The 18933-nt window shown below is 53.7% G+C and overlaps 2 protein-coding genes across 2 annotated transcripts in view; both read right to left on the bottom strand.

The window, feature by feature from the left end:
* The window catches only part of MYBPH (myosin binding protein H), an 8139-nt gene extending 1096 nt beyond the window's left edge, over nt 1-7043 (bottom strand). The window contains exons 1-8 of the mRNA XM_007448995.1: nt 6778-7043; nt 6536-6670; nt 5618-5785; nt 3124-3212; nt 2549-2744; nt 2227-2366; nt 1448-1607; nt 74-210 (exon numbers count right to left, since the gene is read on the bottom strand). Coding sequence (XP_007449057.1) covers nt 74-210; nt 1448-1607; nt 2227-2366; nt 2549-2744; nt 3124-3212; nt 5618-5785; nt 6536-6670; nt 6778-6979 — 1227 coding nt within the window. The 5' untranslated portion in view covers nt 6980-7043. The remainder of the gene's footprint in view (nt 1-73; nt 211-1447; nt 1608-2226; nt 2367-2548; nt 2745-3123; nt 3213-5617; nt 5786-6535; nt 6671-6777) is intronic.
* Nucleotides 7044-10615: 3572 nt separating this feature from the next.
* Nucleotides 10616-17804, bottom strand: CHI3L1 (chitinase 3 like 1). Its single transcript, XM_007448994.1, is given in 10 exon segments — nt 10616-10756; nt 10957-11073; nt 11627-11809; nt 12399-12522; nt 13567-13688; nt 14431-14581; nt 15816-15872; nt 16392-16593; nt 17529-17558; nt 17762-17804. Coding segments are annotated over 10 exon segments (1152 nt in total). The 5' UTR covers nt 17787-17804.
* Nucleotides 17805-18933: the final 1129 nt, after the last annotated feature.

The raw sequence follows: 18933 nt of genomic DNA, 5'->3' as shown, positions 1-18933 counted from the left end.
AGGGAAAGATGCCTGGGAAGATTCTTCAACCCCGGTGCCCCTGCCCAGGGCACAGCAGGGCCCTGCCCCTCACCTTGGGTGACGCTCGGACACTGCAGAAGAGCTGCGTGCTGTAGCCAGGGGTGGAGGTGTGGTCAGCCAGGGGCTGGGTGAACGAGGGGGCTTCTGAGAAATCTCGCTCAACAAAACTTTTAGGTTTGGCAACAATATCTGGTTTGGAAGGAGAAAGTAGGGTGAATTTGAGGTTACAGGAGGAAACCTCTTAAGACTGACCTCATCCATTTTCTTAAAATCACTACAGCTTACACTTCAGTACGCCATTTAATCTACACAGCGTTCCTTTGCAAGGATAAATTTGTCATCCCCAGTTGACAGATGGAAAACTAAGACCCTTCATAGATGAGGGACTTGCCCAATATCACGTAGTGAGTTTGTGGCTTAAGCGATGGAAGGTCATGTGATGACTATGGCTCTCTGAGCAGAGAGCTGGTGGTCTGGAGGAAAATTAAGGGAGGGAGACAATCCATTTCATCCCTGCCTCCTCCTCTGTAACCCCATGGCAGGACCCTAGGCTCCTGGGGTCTTTGGGAAGCCAGGCACAGCCAACATGCCGGAGCTTAGAGGCAGAATGTCTCAAAGAGGCAGAGGAAAGCCTAAACAACAGCTGGGTGAGTCACAGAGGGGAGGAGAGAGGGGAGTGGGCAGCAAAACCAAACAGATGAGATGATCTTGGCTGAGGGTGGAGACTAAAAACCCAGGGATTCTACATTTCATTTCTGTTTGTCTTTCGAGACTTGACTGGCTTTCTTCTTTTAAATGAAAATTTCTTCCTAATTCTGTGCAGTTCAGGCTAGTGTGTGCTTTCTGCAGCCCGCACAGACTGTACGGGGGAGGGCCTTGGAGCACAAAGGGTGACAGGGAGAAAGGGCTTGGAATTTCACATTTGACGCAAGAGGGCCATGTGCCTGTATAGAGACAGTAAATACCCATATCTCTCTTGTCCATCTATGTGGTGTTATATTAGGGTTGGGAGTTTGCTTTTAGCAAACTCACCAGTCTACCTATCCACACACATTGCCCTTCACAGTAGCTCCCTTGGGACACTGCACAGGAGACCCAATGACTGCTATGATGTTGGCAGCCATATGGCATCTTTAGAATAAGTGCACAGCCTCCCAAGGGGTGCTTCTCATTTGCATGGGTTTGCTCTGATGTGTTTGTTACAATCAATCAACCATATCCATTTCTTTACTGTCACGCCGTGAGAATGTGTGTGTGTGGGTAGCTGTGGAGTGGGTGTGGAGAGGGCAGCAAAAGCTCTGGCAAGTGGGCACCCATGAGAAGCACACAGGAAGGGGTGCTGACACACCAAGGAAACGTCAGAGACAGGGAGGACGGTCAGCATGGCAAGACCTAGCTTGGTTTCCGGGCTTGGACCCAGACCCACCTGTCTTCTGGATGTGGGCGAGGTCCTTGGTGACGGCCGCCGAGGCACTGAGTCCACACCGGTTTTCCGAGAAGACTCGGAAGGAGTAAGAGTTACCCACGATGAGGTCTGAGATAGTGCAGGTGGTCGGGTGGTAGCGCTCCAGCACTGTGAACCATTGCTGCAAGGACCCTGGGCCTGTCATCCTCACCTCCCCCCTGCCCTACCCCTCCCTGCTCCCCCTGTGGCCTCTTCCTCAGAGGGGCTTGTTCCACGCCCAGCCCTGGGAGGCTGAAACATCCAGCTTTGGGTCTGAGGGACTTTAAATTGGGGGAAGGAACCCCTGGGAGAATGTGACCTTGCTGGGGTCCTTAGAGAGTTCTAGAACTTTACTGGTCAAAGTGTGGCCCGAGGTCTTGCAAAGTAAGAATCACCTGAGAACTTCATAGAAGTTCAGGATCTCAGTCCCCACCCTAGACCCACTGAATTAAGATCTGCATTTTAGCAAGACTCCCAGGTAATTCATATGCACATTACATTTCCTGAAGCACTGCTCTAGAGCTTGAAGGGCCTCCGAGAGCCACCCTTGCAGTCTTCAGGAGGAAACTGAAACCCAGAGATGAAAGAGATTTGCCAAAAGCCACACAGGGAGTCAGGTTAGTGGCAGGCAGACCAGAGCTGTCCAGTCCATGGACTCTTAGTGGACAGGCCTTCCCAGACACCTAGGCCACTTCTTCCCCCACAGACCCAACCCCAGTCAGACCTTCCTCCTCCCCGTACTCTGCTCCAGCGGGCCTCACCCCTGTCTTTTTGTCTGCTTTCTGCACTGTGTAGCCCAGGAGCTCTGTGTTGCCTGTGTCTTGGGGTGGTGTCCACTCGAGGGCAGCGTTGCAGCCCCAGACATCCAGTAGCCTGATGCTGCTGGGGGATCCAGGTTTCTCTGTAGGACCAGAGTGTGAGAGAGAGTGAGGGGGAGGGCTGGGCTTGCTGCAAAATCCCCCCACCCAAGATCTGGCTCTTATCACTCTCTCTTGGCCTGACCCCATTGGCCATCAGTTCTGGGGCAGGAGGTGAGGTCTCTGGGTCCCCAGCAAGTCAGGCCTGACTCCCCTGGCCCCATACCGATCACCAGGATGTCGATGGCTGCCTTGGCCTCCAGGCCTTCCAGCTGTACAGTGAGCTCATAGCAGCCTGAGTCGGAGCGCTGGGCTGAGCGGATGAAGAGGATGGAGTCCTGGTCCCCGGCGCGCACACTCACCCGCTGGCTGTCCAGGGCGTGACCGTTGTGGGTCCACGAGGCCTGAGGCTTGGGATTCCCCTGGGAGGGAGGAGCCCTCAAGGTGAGTGCAGAAGGCGCCAGCACCCCCACACCCACTCAGCTCCAGGGATCCCTGTGCCAGGGGAGCTGGCCCCATTGGCCCTTCCAAGCAGGGGCATCAGAGGCTAGAGCCACAGGGGCTGCCTAGAGCCTCATTCTCCGGATGTCCAGCCAGCCCTGGGGCCACCTGTCCTGTTCACCGGCTGGAGAACCACAACTGAGTCATGTGTACAACAGAGGAAGGATGAGGCCATCTTGGTGGGTGGGTCTCAGGCAGACCTCCACGGGGATCCTGACATGTCCTGGGCTCCTCTAATACACCTCACACGGGGGCCCTTATTTCACCCAAGCTCTTATCCTGGGCAGGAGGCATACTCACCTGGAAGGGGATTTGCAGGTTAATCATCTCTCCCACCTGACGGACATAGGTCTGACGAAGGTGGCGGGGAACGCGGATCTTGGGAGCCTCTGCATTAAAGCGAGAGGCTAGGCTTAGCACAGCAGGGGGGCTGCTGATTGGAGGCTTCTGTGGCAGGGGCAGGGGACAACTGGAGAAGGCTGCTGGCCGGGCAGGAGGTCTCCTGAGTGTGCTCTGAGGCTGCCTCCTTGTGGACAGGGCAAAGCTCACTCCCCAGATCCAGGGACCCAAATCCCCTGAGTCCCTTGGGGACTTGAGAGCCAGGAGGTTCCAGGAGGGCAGGGCCTCCACGGTGTGAACTGGTAGGCATCCCCGGCACTCCCTTGGTGCCCTGACCCTGCCAGGCTGGGATTTGCCCTGCAGCTCTGGTATTCCTGGGCTCCAGATGGGCCCCAGCTGGCTCCCTGGCTCCCCCTGGTGGGCAGCGTGTGCTGCACCTGTGGGCCTGCATTCCCTGGAAGGGTGGCAACACTGTCTTCCCAGTCCCTCTGCCCTTCTGCTTTGAACAGCTCAAGCCTTCAGAGAAGCCCCTGTGCGACCCATTTGCCCACTGTTCTGTCTCCAAGCCATATGGGAGGATTGGGATCTTTCCCTTTTTAAATGAAGCCAGAGCAGACCTACCCCCTTCCTTCTCTCTTACTCCTACCACTACCTTTCAGTCTGCGGTGGGGAAGTCCTTCCTGACACTTTACTTCAGCCCCATGCTACGGTAGAGAACCACCTTCCTGACTATATCACCTAATCAGGTGCAACCACTGAAACTGTTGGGCATTCCAAGGGAAGCTGCAACAGCCCCTGCCACTATCCCCCTGGGCGGGAGTAGGGGTGGTGGTGGCTGAGGCTCCTCAGTGGCAAACAGGTGGCAGCAGTTGGTCAGTGGCACGCAGGGCAGAGAGGGAGGAGACAGAAGGAACACGGTGTCTCTGAGGATTAGCTGTGCAGTCACTTGGCCCTGGGAGCATCAGGCGTGGAATGTTCCAGGGGCAGCTGCAGGGGGCCAGGAATGCTTGGCAGCTCCAGGTGGCTGAGGAGGGACAGCTGAGCAGCTGAGGATTCTGGACAGGGTCCTCACCCTGCCCTGCCCATGAGGGGGACCTGGCTGGCTGCTCCCAGTTTGTTCACAGCCTCCTCCCCTCTTCTCTCCAGGAAATCCCCTTCTCTCCTGCCAGAGGAATTTTAATGGAGTAGAGGGCGCTGAGTCTAGCTGACTCCTCCAGTCTTAGGCCTTGAAGTAGAGGACCCTGACCCCTGCAGGCTCTCAGAGTCTGAGATCCCTGGGCCCTCAGGAAAGATCCAGGATGCCCACCAACCCCACTCCCCAACAAGGAGGGCTTCCTGGCACTCCCAGGCTAGAATCAATGAGTCCATATTGAGCTGCCAGGTGGCACCATGTCTCACCAAGACTCAAAGGAGGGGAAAGTCCACTGGTTTTGAAAACCACCAGAAAAAGACTCCCTGCTGCCTGGTAAGACATGAACTGTCCTGTGTGGGAGTCAGGTTCTGGGACTGCCACTAATAGGCTAGGTGACCTCAAGGGAGTCCTGGGTGCCTTTGGACCTGCTTGGCTTGGATGGACAAGCCGTGACAGTCTACAATTCTACACTCCCAACCCTCTGGTGCCCACATCTCTCAGGCCTTAGAGTTGAAAAATATTTCCTTGAATCCAAACTTGACCCCCTTCTGTGGCCATGAAACCCCCTCTGTCTGGAGGCCTTGTCCAGAATTATGGGGTCAAGATGAGGAGGGGGGAACAAGGAGAAAGGTGGAGAAGGCCTCAGGCCACCTGCTGGCCTATGTCTCTTGTCACCCTGGGGCTCTGGGCTGTCCCCAGAAACCTTGGATCAGACCAAATGACTCACTGCCATTAACAGACTGAAACCTGATCAGTCCTGGGAGGGCTTGAGGCTAATGCACCCTACAAATAGAAATCTTAGCAAGGGGACAGCAGTTGGCATCCCAGGTTCCCAGGGCAGCACTGGCCTCTGGGGATGGAGAAACCTTCACCGGCCTTTTGTAAGGCATTAATCTTCTTCCCACTAGGGACGTGGTGCAGCAAGAGGCAAGCAAAGACTCCCATCTGGAACTCAGGCCATATGAAATGAGCAGAAAATGAGCTTCCATGGCTGCTGAAGGAATTAAGATTAGGTAGGAAGAATGAAATGACTCTTAAGCATTGGGACTCTGAGGCAGGTGACCTGGGGAGCTTGAGCTCTCACTTCTGGAGGTCAGGAAGCTTGAGGGCTGGGTCACTCAGGGAAATGGCCTCTTTGACCTCTAGAGGCCCCTTGCTGCTGAGGAACCTGGGACTTTCTTAAGGCAGAATGGCGATAGCAGGTGGCTTGTGCACGTGAGTGTGGGATGGGGGGAATGACTGCCCTGTTCGCTCTACCCATTGGCCTCAGTTTCTCCATCCATTAGATAAGGTGCCTGGGAAGGGCTGGGGAGCAGGATTTACCAATGATCCCTTGGATGTGGACAGGCTGGTCCAGCACAGCTGGTGGGCCAGCCCCTGCAGAGCTCACTGCAGCCACACGTATGAAGAACTTGTCACCTAGAGTCAGGTTCCGCACGGTCTGCTGGGTCACCATCATGGGCCGGGAATTCACGGGCACCCACTCCAAGGCTGAGAGAAATGAAGAGAGTACAAGGCCCTGGCTCCATGGCTGTGGACACCCTTCTCAGTGGGGCTTCCCTTCTCACTGATGATCTGAGGAAGCTGACCTCCCTTTCTGGGACTTATTTTCCCTTTGCCTCCCTGACTTCTTGTTGTCAAATGGCATCAAAGACACCTGATGTTAGAACACTTGAGTGGTGGCCAGAGATGGGTTTGCCGGAGCCCAGAGAGGGTTGGACACATTTGCCAAATCACACAGCAAGGTAGGACAAAGGCAGAGGCCAGGCTGAACTTGACTGCCACAGAGGTGGATAACAGGATGCTGGCATGAGAAATTTGGCCAGAGCCGCCCATCCCCTATTTCTCCTCACTGTCGTTTACAACTTACCCTCCCCCTCAGCTTCTTTTGCTCTCCACCTCCTGCTTGCCCTCCTCAAGCAGGGTCCTCTGAGACTTACCACCTCCTTCATTCTCACAGAGGAGTGCCCCACTGTCACCTACCCTTTTATCTCTGTTACTCAGAGGCTTCCTGGAGCTGGAGGACAGGGGGCCTCCTAAGGCCTTTTGGACATCCTCCTGCTTTCAGAGGTGCGTTGGTGGAGCAAGAAGCTGTGTGTGAGTGGCTTGAGCGGACTGCTTCCTCTCCCTCCTTCTGTATCTCCCCTTGGACTGACCCAACTTCAGAGTCTGGGGGCTTGTCCCTGCTGCCCTCTAAGCCCACCTCCCCTGGGTGTATGCAGGGCTTAGCCCATAGCTCACCTCCCTCTCGGCGGAGTTCCAGAACATAGCCCTGGAGCCCCAGCTTCCCTAGCCTCTCCGGGGGTTCCCAGCTCACAGTCACCGAGCTGTCACTCACGTCCTCCACAGCCAGCAGCAGCGGGGCACTGGGGACATCTGAGGGAGAAGCAGGGGGAGATAAAGAGGTTTGTAGCCAAAAGCTCTCCCCGCACCACTCTCCACCAAGGCTGCCTCCCTCCTCCACCTGCCCCGCCTCTTGTCACCTTCGCTTGGAGGTGCGGGTTTAGAGGCTGCGGGGGCAGGTGCCTGAGGGGCAGGCTCCTGTGGCTTGGGAGCCTGCTCTTCCCCGGTAGACTTCGGTGTTGCCACTTCTCCAGAGGGCTCTGTGGTGGGCACATTTGCAGACTCAGAGGCAGTCTCCTCCGGACCACAGGCAAGGGCTTCCCAGGTGGATTTTCCTCTCATTGCAAGGATTGCTGGAGGGTCGGGCTGGAGGGCGCAGGTTGCAGCACTGGAGGCTCTGTGCTTCCAGGGTGCCTGGGACACCCAGGTCCCGGCTTATATAGTCAGGGGGCTGCCCCACCCCCAGGGAAATGATTCCCAGCTGTGGGGTCAGGTCAGGCAGGGGGACTGGGGGGGTGCGTGGGGAGGCGCTGAAGCCAGGAATAGCTCTGGCGGAGGACTGCAAGGGTCCCTTGAGGAGTGCACGACCTCGTCCATCACCCTGATTGGATCTCAGCAGGCAGGGTTCTGGTGCCCAGATGGGGGGAGGGTACAGATCGGTGAGATGGGACATTGCCAGGAGCCTGCGCCAGGGGTCAGGGCAACGGGAACAAGAGCTTCCATCTGGAGAATGAACCCAGATCAGGCTCTGTGTGTTTGGCCTCTGGGGGACCACTTGTGCCCAGGGCTTCTCAGCTTGGGTGCTGGGGTTCCAGACAGCCTGGAAACAGCATTCTCTTGGGAGCACTCCCAGCTTTGTCCCTGGGGTCCCACACTCCCCTGGTCCTCACATTCCCTGGGAATTCTCACTTGTGCTGTATGAGGTTGAGGGCCTAGAGAGGGAGGGAATTGGGATGCCCAAGGTGGGCCTGATTGGAGGAAGGTCTTCTAGCAATGGGACCCCAGAAAGGGAGTCTAAGGCCCCTGGTTACCCAGCCTCTCCAATCCCTGCTCTGGACCTCAGGTTCCCCATCTGTTACAGAGAACATTATGACAGTCCCCTAGCCCTTGGGGGTAAAGTCAAGTCATAAGACAGGTCTGGAAGAGACCTTGGAGGAGGACAGCACTCTGAGACTTGTACTCTTCGAAGCAGGACATCTGCATGCCACGGGGAAATGAGGCAGGTACAACCAAATTCCTAGTCATTGAGTCATTCATCCAATAAAACGGTAAGATTGGGAATGATTTAATAAGCCTGAAAATAACATGTGTCAGGGAGGAGGGAAAGTAACAAGAGCTCTCATTGCTGGTGGGAGTGTAGATGGGAGCAATCTCTGGAAAAAGTGAGACGGTATCTAGTCAGATTGAAAATGTGCAAATTCTATGACCCAGCATTTACACCCCCAGAAACTCTCACACCAGTGCCCCAGGAGACATGCATGCAAACATTTACAGCAGCATTGTTTGTAACACCAAATCTGGAGAACACAGCTCTCCCTCAACAGGGGAATGCATAAATAACTGTGACATGTATGTGCCCCTCTAAACCAAAAATGGAATAAAATGAGCAAACTTCAGCTACATGGTTGATCTAACAGACATAACGGGGAGCAAAGGAGCCAGGCACAGAGAGCGATGAGACCCCTTTCATATTCAATTCAAGCACGGGGAGCACCAGCTCTCTTCTTCAAGGGGCGTCTCTAGCGGGTGAGACCACAAAAGAAAGCAGGGAAGGTCAGGATAGTGCCTACCTCTGGGCAGAGGGACAGGGATGTATGTGACTGTGGAGTTTCAGGGGCACTAATGAGGTCTCATTTCCCATCCTGGGTGGTGGTTACACAGGCTTTCACTATATAGTAATTCTTTAAATTAAACAAATACATCTTATGCACTCTTTAGCTTGTATGATATATCCCATAATTTAAAAATCAATACACATGTAATTTATTTAGGGCCTTCAGTGGCGTGCATGCTCTCCTCATGCCCCGGGGCTTGGGGGCACAGGAGTGTGGCCACCTCTCACCAGTGGCTGTCCTTCTTGGGGAGAGGCAGTGGAGGGCCTGGGAAGCCTCCAGATCCTGCCCTGCTTGGGTGCCCGTGCCCTCTGCCGGGTGACTCAGTGTCCTGCTGGGCAGTCCTCCAGGACTGGAGACCCGATCTCTATCCCTGGCCTCTGACTCTGCAGCTATAAGTGAATGTGACTAACTCTGCAGGACCCTGAGTCAGCCCTCCAGAGACTGTCTCAGGATGGGGGAAGGGTGGCCAGGGGAGGTAGGGTGGGGGTTGACTTCCCTGGAGGACTCACAGCCCCTGGCTTTTCAAAGACCCCTGTGTGGTAGAGTAGGCAGTGCGCAGGGATTAGGGAATGCTTGGCCCACTGGCCAGCGGTGAAATGCCAGGTACCCCTGAAGCTCTGGCCAAGTTCTCACTCTCTTTTCCTTTAGCTTGGCAGTGACCTTGAGATCAGTTGCATCTGCCCCGCTCCAGCTGGTTCAGATTTCAGGAAGGCCGATAGGTATTTTCTTCCCGACACCTCAAACCAGTGTCACAAACCACTAGGCCAAGTCACAGATAATCCAAACATCAGGGAATCCACAGATAATTTCTCTTTGGTTTTGGAGCATGCAGCTGAACTCTCTTTGGATACAAGGCATGTTTGGGGCTCTGGGAGTTCACAGAAACTGCTGAGACATCTCTACTTCATAAAGGCTGGAAGGCTGGCTGATCTGAGCTCATCCCGTTTGACCCATCCTGTCCCATCTGGCCCCCACCTCATGTCCCAGGCTGAGCTGAGGAGTCTTGGTTTCTGCATGGGCTGAGGGCTATGTCCCAAGAGGGGAGAGACAGAGGGCTGGGTTACAGCCCTAGGACATCTGACTGATTTCAGTCCAGCAATGGAAAGAGTTCCTCTAAGGTAATGAGCAACTGGTCACTGAGAGTGTGGGGGCAGGTTGGAAGGCTCAAGCCCTGTAGAGACTCTAGGCCTGGGACGGAGGGAGGGTATGTGAGATAATGTAGGTGTCTCCTTCTAGCCCTGAGAGTCCAGGGTCAGGGCTCTCTCTAACCTGACCCTGTGTTGGCTCCTACACCTCCCCAAGGTGAGAGGAGATGAAGGGTTGGTGTTAAAGGGTTTCCTTCCTAGTGCCTGCTAGCCCCTGGAAACAGAAAAGGCTTCTTTCAACAAGGAACTGTATTGAGAAGTCTGGACGATAATGACTTTAAGATCTGGAAGCCCATCAGCCCTCTTGGGTTAAGTCCATGACTGATGGGTCTGGCGATGCTTGCCTCTTTTGGGGACTTCTTGGGGCCCGGCAGAGGACAGGGTGGTCTCACTTTCTGCAGCTCAGGACTACCAAGCCTGAGAGAGAGGAATCCAGAAGAGATGGGGGAGGTGAGCCCTGTGGGTCCAGTGGGACCGCAAAGATAGACTGAAGCAAGCGCTAATAACTGGCGAGCCCCAGTGCTTTATTGAGCAGCTGCAGAATCAGGAAAGGGAAGTGGAATGGGGACATGATTATGTTCCTGAGTAAAGGTTTCAAGTTGGGCTTTGCAGAGGATATAATTAGTGTGGTTGCTGCTTCTTGTAAGATATTTCACTCTGCAGTGGTAGAGCTTGCCAAAATGGTGTCCTTAGGCATAGAGGCCTGGGGGTAAGGGAGCTGAAGAAATCTCCTTGTGTGGGGCTTGGAGTTGTTGAGCATTCTCCTTAATCAGCAGTTATGTGCTGACCCCATGTCTTACACTGTGTTGGTCCCACAGCCCCACTCTTACCTACCTGTCCACCAGAGCTGAGCTCAGATGGCAGAGCTGTGGCCCTCTGCATGGGCCCAAGGAAGGGAGACAGAAGCTCAACAGGGGACCCAGCAGGGCAGGTGATCAGGCTCCTAGCCAGTCAGAGCCAAGTGATCTCTGCCCCACTGCGTGCCCAAGAACCAAAGGCTACACCTCAGCAAGTGCATCCTTGATGGCATTGGTGAGAGGGAAGTACAGATTCTTTCCGCAGAAGTTGCCATGAAATTCATCCAAGTCCAGGGCCCACAACATGGCGCCAGCCAGCTGCCTGTTCCTCAGGTACCGCACCTGCTCTGGAGACCCAGAGCAGGCAGGGCTGGGTTCCCTGGGCCAGGGTGCTTATGGGGGGGCATGCTATCTGAACACCTCCCCATGGGAGAGAAAAGCAGACACCTGAGACCCCAAACACCTCTGTAGCCAAGCCCCACCCTCAGTGCAGGGGGCTTCCCTCCCCCTCTTCAACTTGGGGTGTGGCCTTAGGTACGTACCTTGTTTTTGACGCTCTCCTGGTCGTCATACCCCACCCACTGGTTGCCCTTAGTGGCATAGGGGACCTGCTGACCAAGGAGTCTATGGACCGTGGCTTCGCGGAGAAAGTCACAGATCTGAGCAGAGAACAGGGCAGAGGTGGTGTGGGGAGCTGTGCTGAGATTTTGCAGGTCACCAGGGGCCACAGTCCAAATCTCTCAGCCCCTTGCTTCTTCCTGCAGGCTACATCTTCCCCTAGAGACTGCAGGCTTCACACAACTTTACTTAAAACAGATGCAAAGATCCCAGGATTCGGTAGCTGCTGTAACCTGAGGGCATTATGGGGGCTCTGATTAGCTTCCTGCACCTTAAACAGGGATGTGGGAAATCGTGCTTTGACACTGCGGACCGGCCCAAGGAAGGACAGAGCAGCAGAGGATGGGCCGAAACAAAAGAACCTACCTCTTGGCCATTGCTTTTTCCTGGGCTAGAAGGAAGGCCCCAGCTTGGTGGCCAGAGTGGGTGCAGACAGGATGTGCCTGGCCTCCTCCTCCCTCTTCTCCAGAGTGCTAGGTCTGCTGGAACAATTTTTTTAATTTCCAAAGGAGTAAAGTGTGGGTGGGGTGGGAGGCTCACCTTCCCCGGGGCTGCGGGTGCCCCGGGAAATCTTACCTTCTCCCCAGCTCATACCTCATAGTAGGCGAGGGTCCCTTTCTCCTTGGTGAACCGGCCTGGTATTCCTGGCCCTGAGGTCGGGGCTCCCACATCTGTCTTGGAAGAGGCCAGGGTGAAGCTCCTCCCAAAAGTGGGGATACCCATCACCAGCTTATTGGCCTGGGCCCCCAGCCTCAACACATAGCTCACAGTGTAGTCCTGTGGGTGGGTAGGGCAGGACAGTTTGAGCAGTTAGATGCTGGTGGTCTATGAGGGGAAAGGTTGTGCAGTTCCCACTGCTGCCTTGAAAGTTGGAGTTCCAGGTCTAGATGCGTCTGGAATTCCCTTCCTTCTGGGAACCTATAATGTCAGTCTAAAAAGCATTGTGTAATTTCAGTCTTGAAAAAAATCCTCTTAGGTATAGGAAGGGATTATTACTGTTCGATAGTTGCAGAAATCTGGCGATTGGCCCAGGTTACACAGCAAACAATGGCAGGTCTAGACTAGACTCTTGCCCTCTCAGCCCCCAGCCTTCTCTGTGCTCTCTTCAATCTGCCCTCTGCCTTCTCTAGGTCCACCCTACAGGCCCATCAGGAGATGTCCTGACTCTTTATGGAAGTATCACCTCCCCAGTTCCCAGAACTACGGAGAATGCATAAACTTTGGGCCTCAGTTTCCTCATCTGTGAAGTGGGCCCTATAACCCCTCCCTTGCAGGATTACTGAGGAGCGGAGAGGTTGGTGTCTGAGCTCTGGCAAGTGGCATGTCTGTGATCCCCTCTCAGCCCTCCCTCCTTTGGGACACTCACAGCATTGCTGAATCTGTCAGAACTTGTATGTTCCTGGCCTCAGAATAGGGGGCTGTGATGAGCTATGTTCTGGCGCCACGCTCCATGAAAGTCGTAGGCCAAAAGGCTGATGAAGTGCAGGTGTCTGTGGAAGAGTGGATGCAGGGCAAGGCGAAAAATTTAAAAGTGCACCACCCTAGCAGGATGTGAGCTGGAGAAACAAGCAGCCAAGAGAAAAGCCATTAACTCCAAACCCAGTAGAACCCAGTGACCCGCTGTCTAGGCTGCTGGACCACCTCCCTTGTGCCACGCTGGGGAGTGGGCTCAGGGTCCCACAGGAGCATTCAAGGCAAGAATGGGGTTCTTCCAATCTGCCCCCAGCACACAGTTGGGAGCTGGCCTCCAACACACGTCACCCCCTCCACTCCAGCCACATTCATCTTTGAGAAAGCAGATTTCAAGTGGCATCAACAGCTAGCCTTGTCGGGAGAGAGCAGGACCAAAGGAAGGCCTGAACCTATGATTCCTCCTGGTGGGAAGTAAGGTTTCCACACACAAAGGTGGAGGGTCTGCAGGTGGATTGCATGAACATGAGCTTCAGGTGTTTGGGGCAAATGGTTGAGAGCCACCTCATTCCCACCCTCTAAGTGATCAATTAAAGCACCAAGTCTATACTCCCTAAGACCCTAAAGAAGATTCTAAAGTCAGAGCGAAGAGCCTTTGTCTCTTACTCTGGGGTTTCCTAAGACCCATGCCGTTGTTCCACCGAGAGATCATCCTGCTTGGCTGGGGACTGCTCATATTCTCACGCATGAGGAGGCAGGGTGAACAGGAAAGGGAGGGGGTCACCTGCATGTGACAGCACCGTGAGGACTGCCCAGCAGCCTAGAAATGAAAGGTATCATTACTGCTGCCTTGCCCCTCCAGAGACTAGTGACTGCTTGTTTGTATAACTTTCCCTATTTTCTTTTCCACAAATACATACATTCATAACGACTTTCTCAGCTGAGCAGCACAATACCCCAAATGAAAAGGAAGGATAGGGATCGTTATGCCCCGTTTGACAGATGGGGAGGCTGAGGCACACAGAAGGGAAGTGACTTGCTCAAGGTCACACATCTTTGGAGAAACTAGGACTAGAAGCCCAGTCTTCTGATTGTACATGGAGTGCATCAGGAAGGAGATTCACCCGGATATCTGGGCGATGTCATAGCCTCTGTCAATGGCAATCTTCCCAGCAGACACTGCCGCGCTGAGCAGGAGTTGCTCTGCTCCTGCCTGGGCTTCCCTTGCAAACTCAGCCTCCATTTCCTGGTTGAGAGAGAGGCAGGTGAGTGACAGCAAGCCTTGAGGTGAAAGATCTCTGAGCATGTCATTGGCCTTCGCTGTCTGCTGTAATCTCCAACCTGACTGGAGCTCAGTGGGAACGATAAAGTGGTCTCATCCTCAGACTCACCCATCCTTTTCCTAAAAAACTGTTTGGACCAATCTCATCCCTATACCCCATGCATACTCATCAACACTCAATTATTCTCTGTCCTGGAGGGACCATGAGAATAGAGAGTGATCCCACTTGGTCCACAGATGATGCTGGAAGATATTTGCCTGTTGGTCTGTGCTTTGTTCAAGCTTATAAAGGAGAACACAAAATTAAAGTGATTTATATTGTACCGTGAACAGTTTGTTTAAATGATCACTCTGCCCCTGGGGTAACTGAGTACCTCTGATGCAGTCAGTGCATGCTGGGGAGTGGGCAGTGTCAGTTTGGGAATGAATACAGGCAGTGAGGAATGGGTTCTCCGCTTAGTGACCTCTGCCTCTTAGAACCCCACCCTACCTCCCACTGTTGTCAAAAGATGTCTTCCTTGCTGTGTAAGATCTCAGGACACAGGCTTGTTTGTGTTATCCCTGGTCCAGATCTCAGGACCCTGCAGCAAAGAGGCCTCAGTCCCCCTTTGCCTGCCTCAGGAGAATATCTCTGAAGACAGCTTCTGCCCTCCCCACTCCCTGATGCTCCCTACCTCCCTGCCCTTTTCCCTGACCCAACCAGCACCTTGACCAGAGTGGTGAGATGCTGCTTGTCTCTCCGCCCGGGGTAGAGCCAGGCTAGGTCCAGTCCATCAAAGCCATGGGTCCGCAGCAATGGTGGCACCAACTTGATGAAAGTTCTGCGACTCCAGGTGTTGGAGGCTATTTTGGAAAATCTAGAACAGAAATCACCCCAGTAGAGGGCTCAGTACCAATACGCTGGGCGCCTTAGCCCTCTGGAAGGGTCTCTGGGGCATGTGGAGCTGGGAGTCTGAACCCACACAACTCTAGGAGGGCATGGTTGGGACAGGACCCACCTCCAATTATCTTAGAAAGACCATGTGCTTTGGAGCCAGATACCCCTGGCTCTATCACCTACTAGCCAAGCCACTTTGAGCAGGTTATAACCTGAGCCTCAGTTTTCTCATCTGTAAAATGGGCATAAATATAACATCTCACAGTGCTATTATGAGGATTACATGTGGTAATGGTTGGATAGGATGCCTGACACATAGTAACAGCTCAGTAAATGAGAGCTGCTATGGCCATCTTTGCCCCCTTTTTAAAGCCTGCTCCAATTCTACCCACTCCAGGATGTCCTCACAGGGTCTCCACTCCCAAATTTCCCATTCATTCCATCTCTCTCCTTCCAGCCCTTAGGACAGTATCCCTCGCCACCCCAAATTTCTTTGTTTTCATGTCTGAGAAGTAGTAAAAAGAGCATTGGCTGCCACCTTGCTGTGTGACTCTTTTTTTTTTTTTTTTTTTATTTTTTTTAAAGATGTTGGGGGTATGAGTTTATTAATTAATTAATTTATTTTTGCTGTGTTGGGTCTTAGTTTCTGTGCGAGGGCTTTCTCTAGTTGTGGCAAGCGGGGGCCATTCTTCATCGCGGTGCGCAGGCCTCTCACTATCGCGGCCTCTCTTGTTGCGGAGCACAGGCTCCAGACGCGCAGGCTCAGTAGTTGTGGCTCACGGGCCTAGTTGCTCTGCGGCATGCGGGATCTTCCCAGACCGGGGCTCGAACCCGTGTCCCCTGCATTAGCAGGCGGACTCCTCACTGTCGCGGCCTCTCTTGTTGTGGAGCACAGGCTCCGGACGCGCAGGCTCAGTAGTTGTGGCTCACGGGCCTAGTTGCTCTGCGGCATGCGGGATCTTCCCAGACCGGGGCTCGAACCCGTGTCCCCTGCATTAGCAGGCGGACTCTCAACCACTGCGCCACCAGGGAAGCCCCCGCTGTGTGACTCTTGACAAGTTCCTTTCCCTCTCTGCGCTCTGATTTCATGGTTGTACATGAGGCAGGCTCCTGACAACCATTCAGGCCCCTGTGCCTGACCAGTCTGGGGTCCCTGTGACCCCCATCCAGTGGATGAGGAGAAAGCTATGCCTTCTCCTATTCCATCAACCTACCTTTGAGAACCAAAGTTCCATCCTCCAACAGATAGAAGGGTCTTCAGGCTGGGATTCCTGCGGGGCACAGGGAGGCAAGAGGGCAGGGGTTGAGTGAAGTTGTTGTGACATGAGGTGGCCCCACGTTTAGGAGGCTGTATCAGGCTTCTAGCTTTGGGTGGGAGGCTGAATCAGGCCTATGAGGTCCTTCCAACCCTGAGATTCAGTATTCTAAGACTTTCTAAGCATTTGTGGCAGTTACTCTGTGGTATGTTGCCCATATTTGTTCCCTCCAGTGGGGAAGCCAGGATATGGCAAAATAGTCATGAGCACTTTCTCTGTGGAGAGGCACCCTCAGAGGATGGAGGGGGTTCCCTTTCCCAGGGGAGCTCAGCTGTGCCTTCCTCTATGGTCTTCTTCTATACCCTGACACCTGCCCTCATCACTTCTTCCCACTTAAGTCAAGGCCCTCCAGTTCTCCACCCAGAGGTGAGTACTGAGGACCTCGCCCACCCACTTGAGCAGGAGTACGCTACCCTGAGACTAGCCCTGCTAACCCTCCATCTTCCTCCTCCCCTGGCCAGCCAGTGGCCCAACCTGTTCTTGAGTGTGTTCAGTGTGTCATAGAGCGTCACATCATTCCATTCCTAGGTGTCGATCGCATTGTTGCTTATGTTGGCAAAGCTGTAGATGATGTGGGTACAGAGGAAGGGATCAATGGTGTCTGGGAAGCAGCTCCCATCACCCTCCCGGTACTGGGACCAGCTGGTGTAGTAGCAGATCAGCTTGTATGCAGCACCTGAGGAGAAGGCCAAGATTGAGCCAGGGACCCTCTGGCTGAGCCCTGAGCTGAGCACTAAAGGGGTTTTGGGGGCGGGGTTGATGGGCAGAATTGTGAGCAAAGTTAGAATTCTAAATGCAAAGGGCTGGCTCAGGGGAGTTCTCTGTCTGATGAAAATAAGGTCTATTTTGAAAATGCTTAGAAAAGATCAAATATAGTTGATAAATATACCGCAGACTAAGAACAAAACACTGTATGGGGTGAGGGGGTGCTGATGAATAAAGATGAAATGGGACTTGGTACAAGTAAAGAAGGCTTCCTGGAGGCAGCGACTTTGAAGAAGAGCGACCCAGCCCCAGACAGCCATATCAGAAGACCCTGGCCTGGCCTTCAGGCGAGAGTCTTGCAGGACCTTCAGTGGAGTCCTTGATCTGAGAGGCTCTGGCCCATCTCTTCTCTGCCTTCCTGTGGGAGTGCCCCTAACTTGTAACCCACCCAGAATGGCAGCCCCCAGGCCCCTTCAGTCCATCCCCCCAGCTGGGACACAATATCCCAATGGACCCGGAAGTTCCTACTCCCCGCTCATTCTAATTTTTCCTGCTGCAAAGTAGGCCTTTTCTGCCCTCTTGACTGTGGAGGAATAACAGTGGGCATCACTCATCCATGCTGCTACTGGTCTCCTGTTACTGGTTCCCAGTAAGCGATTAGTTGAAGCCTTCATTGAACCTGAGCCTTTGAAAGTTTTTAATTTTCAAAATTTTTAAATATACAGAAAAGTAGAGAATAGGATAATCAACACCTATATACTCATCACCTTGGTTTAACAAATGCTAATATTTCTGAACCATTTGAATCACAGAAGAAACTGGAAAAGCGCTACCTCAGTGGCAAGGTCCCTCCCACACAGCCCACACCACACCCCAACCTCCCGTGACTTAAAAGGGGTTACTTACAGCTCTGGGGCAGCACCAGGACCACAAAACCTGAAGGGAAATCCAGGGTGAGACCCCCTGCAAGTACCTCCTGCCCTTCCCCCTGCTCCCTGCACCCCCCACCATAAAGGAATCAAGGGCCTCCTCACACCCGCCTCCTTGTCCCTCTCCCCGCCCCCCGACTCTGCTACCCCTCCCACAGCAGGTAGGAGGCCAGCCCCTCTGCGGAGCGGCTCTGTGGCCAACCCAGAGACCTGTCTGAGCCACCCTCAGACCCATCCTGGCTGCAGCAGAGGAGGGCACGGCGTGGCCTCTTCCTTTGCCCTCAGGCTCCTGGTGCCCAGCTGCCTAGACAGGACGCTTCCCTGGGCGTCCAACTTCCTCTTATACCTGTCCCACTCCACTCCCCCGCACCCCAAACCATGCCATGTACAGGAACTGAGCTGTGTGTCAGTGAAGGAACTAGCAGGCTGGAAAGTGGCCGGGTCGAGCACTGCGGGCCGCCTGAGGTGGATTGAGAAACCCTGGAGAGTTCTGAAAACTTGGGCCAGGTCTTCCTGAGGCACCTGCCGGCAGAAAAGCCATCAGGTGGATGATCTGGGGGCTCCTGTGGCCAGTAACTCAGCCTCCCACTCACTTTTCTCCAAAAGCCAGCAGTTTCCAGGCTTCTCTGGCAGCCTCTACCTTTGCCTCTCCAGCCCTCTGTCCAGGCCCTTGGCCAGGTTGAAACTGGGCACAATTGAGTTCTGTAACCAGCAGTACCCCAAACAAGGCTGTTATTTATTCTCTCCCTGAGCCCAGCAGCACCCTGCCTGACCCACTCTCCCCATCTCCAAGTTGTTTCCCACAGCTGGCCTGTGCTGATTATTTAAAAGAAAATCTGGAGAGGAGTGGGAATTTGCTGAGAATGCTCTGAGACCTGGTGCTGTTTTGCTTCCTTTTTGAAATGCCCGTTAAAATGAGTATGAATCTGGCAAGCCTGGAGCTGCAGTGAAGTACCAAGGAGTAAAAATTCAGGGAACTCTTGATTTCCCCCAGGAGCAGAGAATCTCAGAAGATAAATAATCTCCACACTCTCAGCTCCTCTCTGTTGAAACCTAAGTGTAATGATGCCACCCCTTTCTAGATCCCTCAGTGATTTCTTATCACTCTTCAGATAAGAACAAAACTTCTTAACAAGGCTCTGCATGATTTGTTCCCTGTTTGTGGATACTTTTTTTGGCCAAAGATCCTGGACAACTCCATTCTTTGCAGTCTATAAATTAATTAAGAGGCAGGGAGTGAAAAGTTCAGAACTCCAATTGCCAGAATGGGACAGAGGGCTTCTGAACAGATACCTTTGTTTTTACAATCATATTAGGTAATAATCCAATGTTAGCCACACTGATTTCACAGCCCTCTCTTGGTGAGGTCTCTCCCTCTGTCC

Source organism: Lipotes vexillifer, unplaced genomic scaffold (assembly GCF_000442215.2).
Source record: "Lipotes vexillifer unplaced genomic scaffold, Lipotes_vexillifer_v1.1 scaffold1608, whole genome shotgun sequence".
In the NCBI taxonomy this organism is placed as follows: domain Eukaryota; kingdom Metazoa; phylum Chordata; class Mammalia; order Artiodactyla; family Lipotidae; genus Lipotes; species Lipotes vexillifer.
The sequence above is the reverse complement of the archived record's forward strand: the minus strand, read 5'-3'. Positions and strand labels throughout refer to the sequence as shown.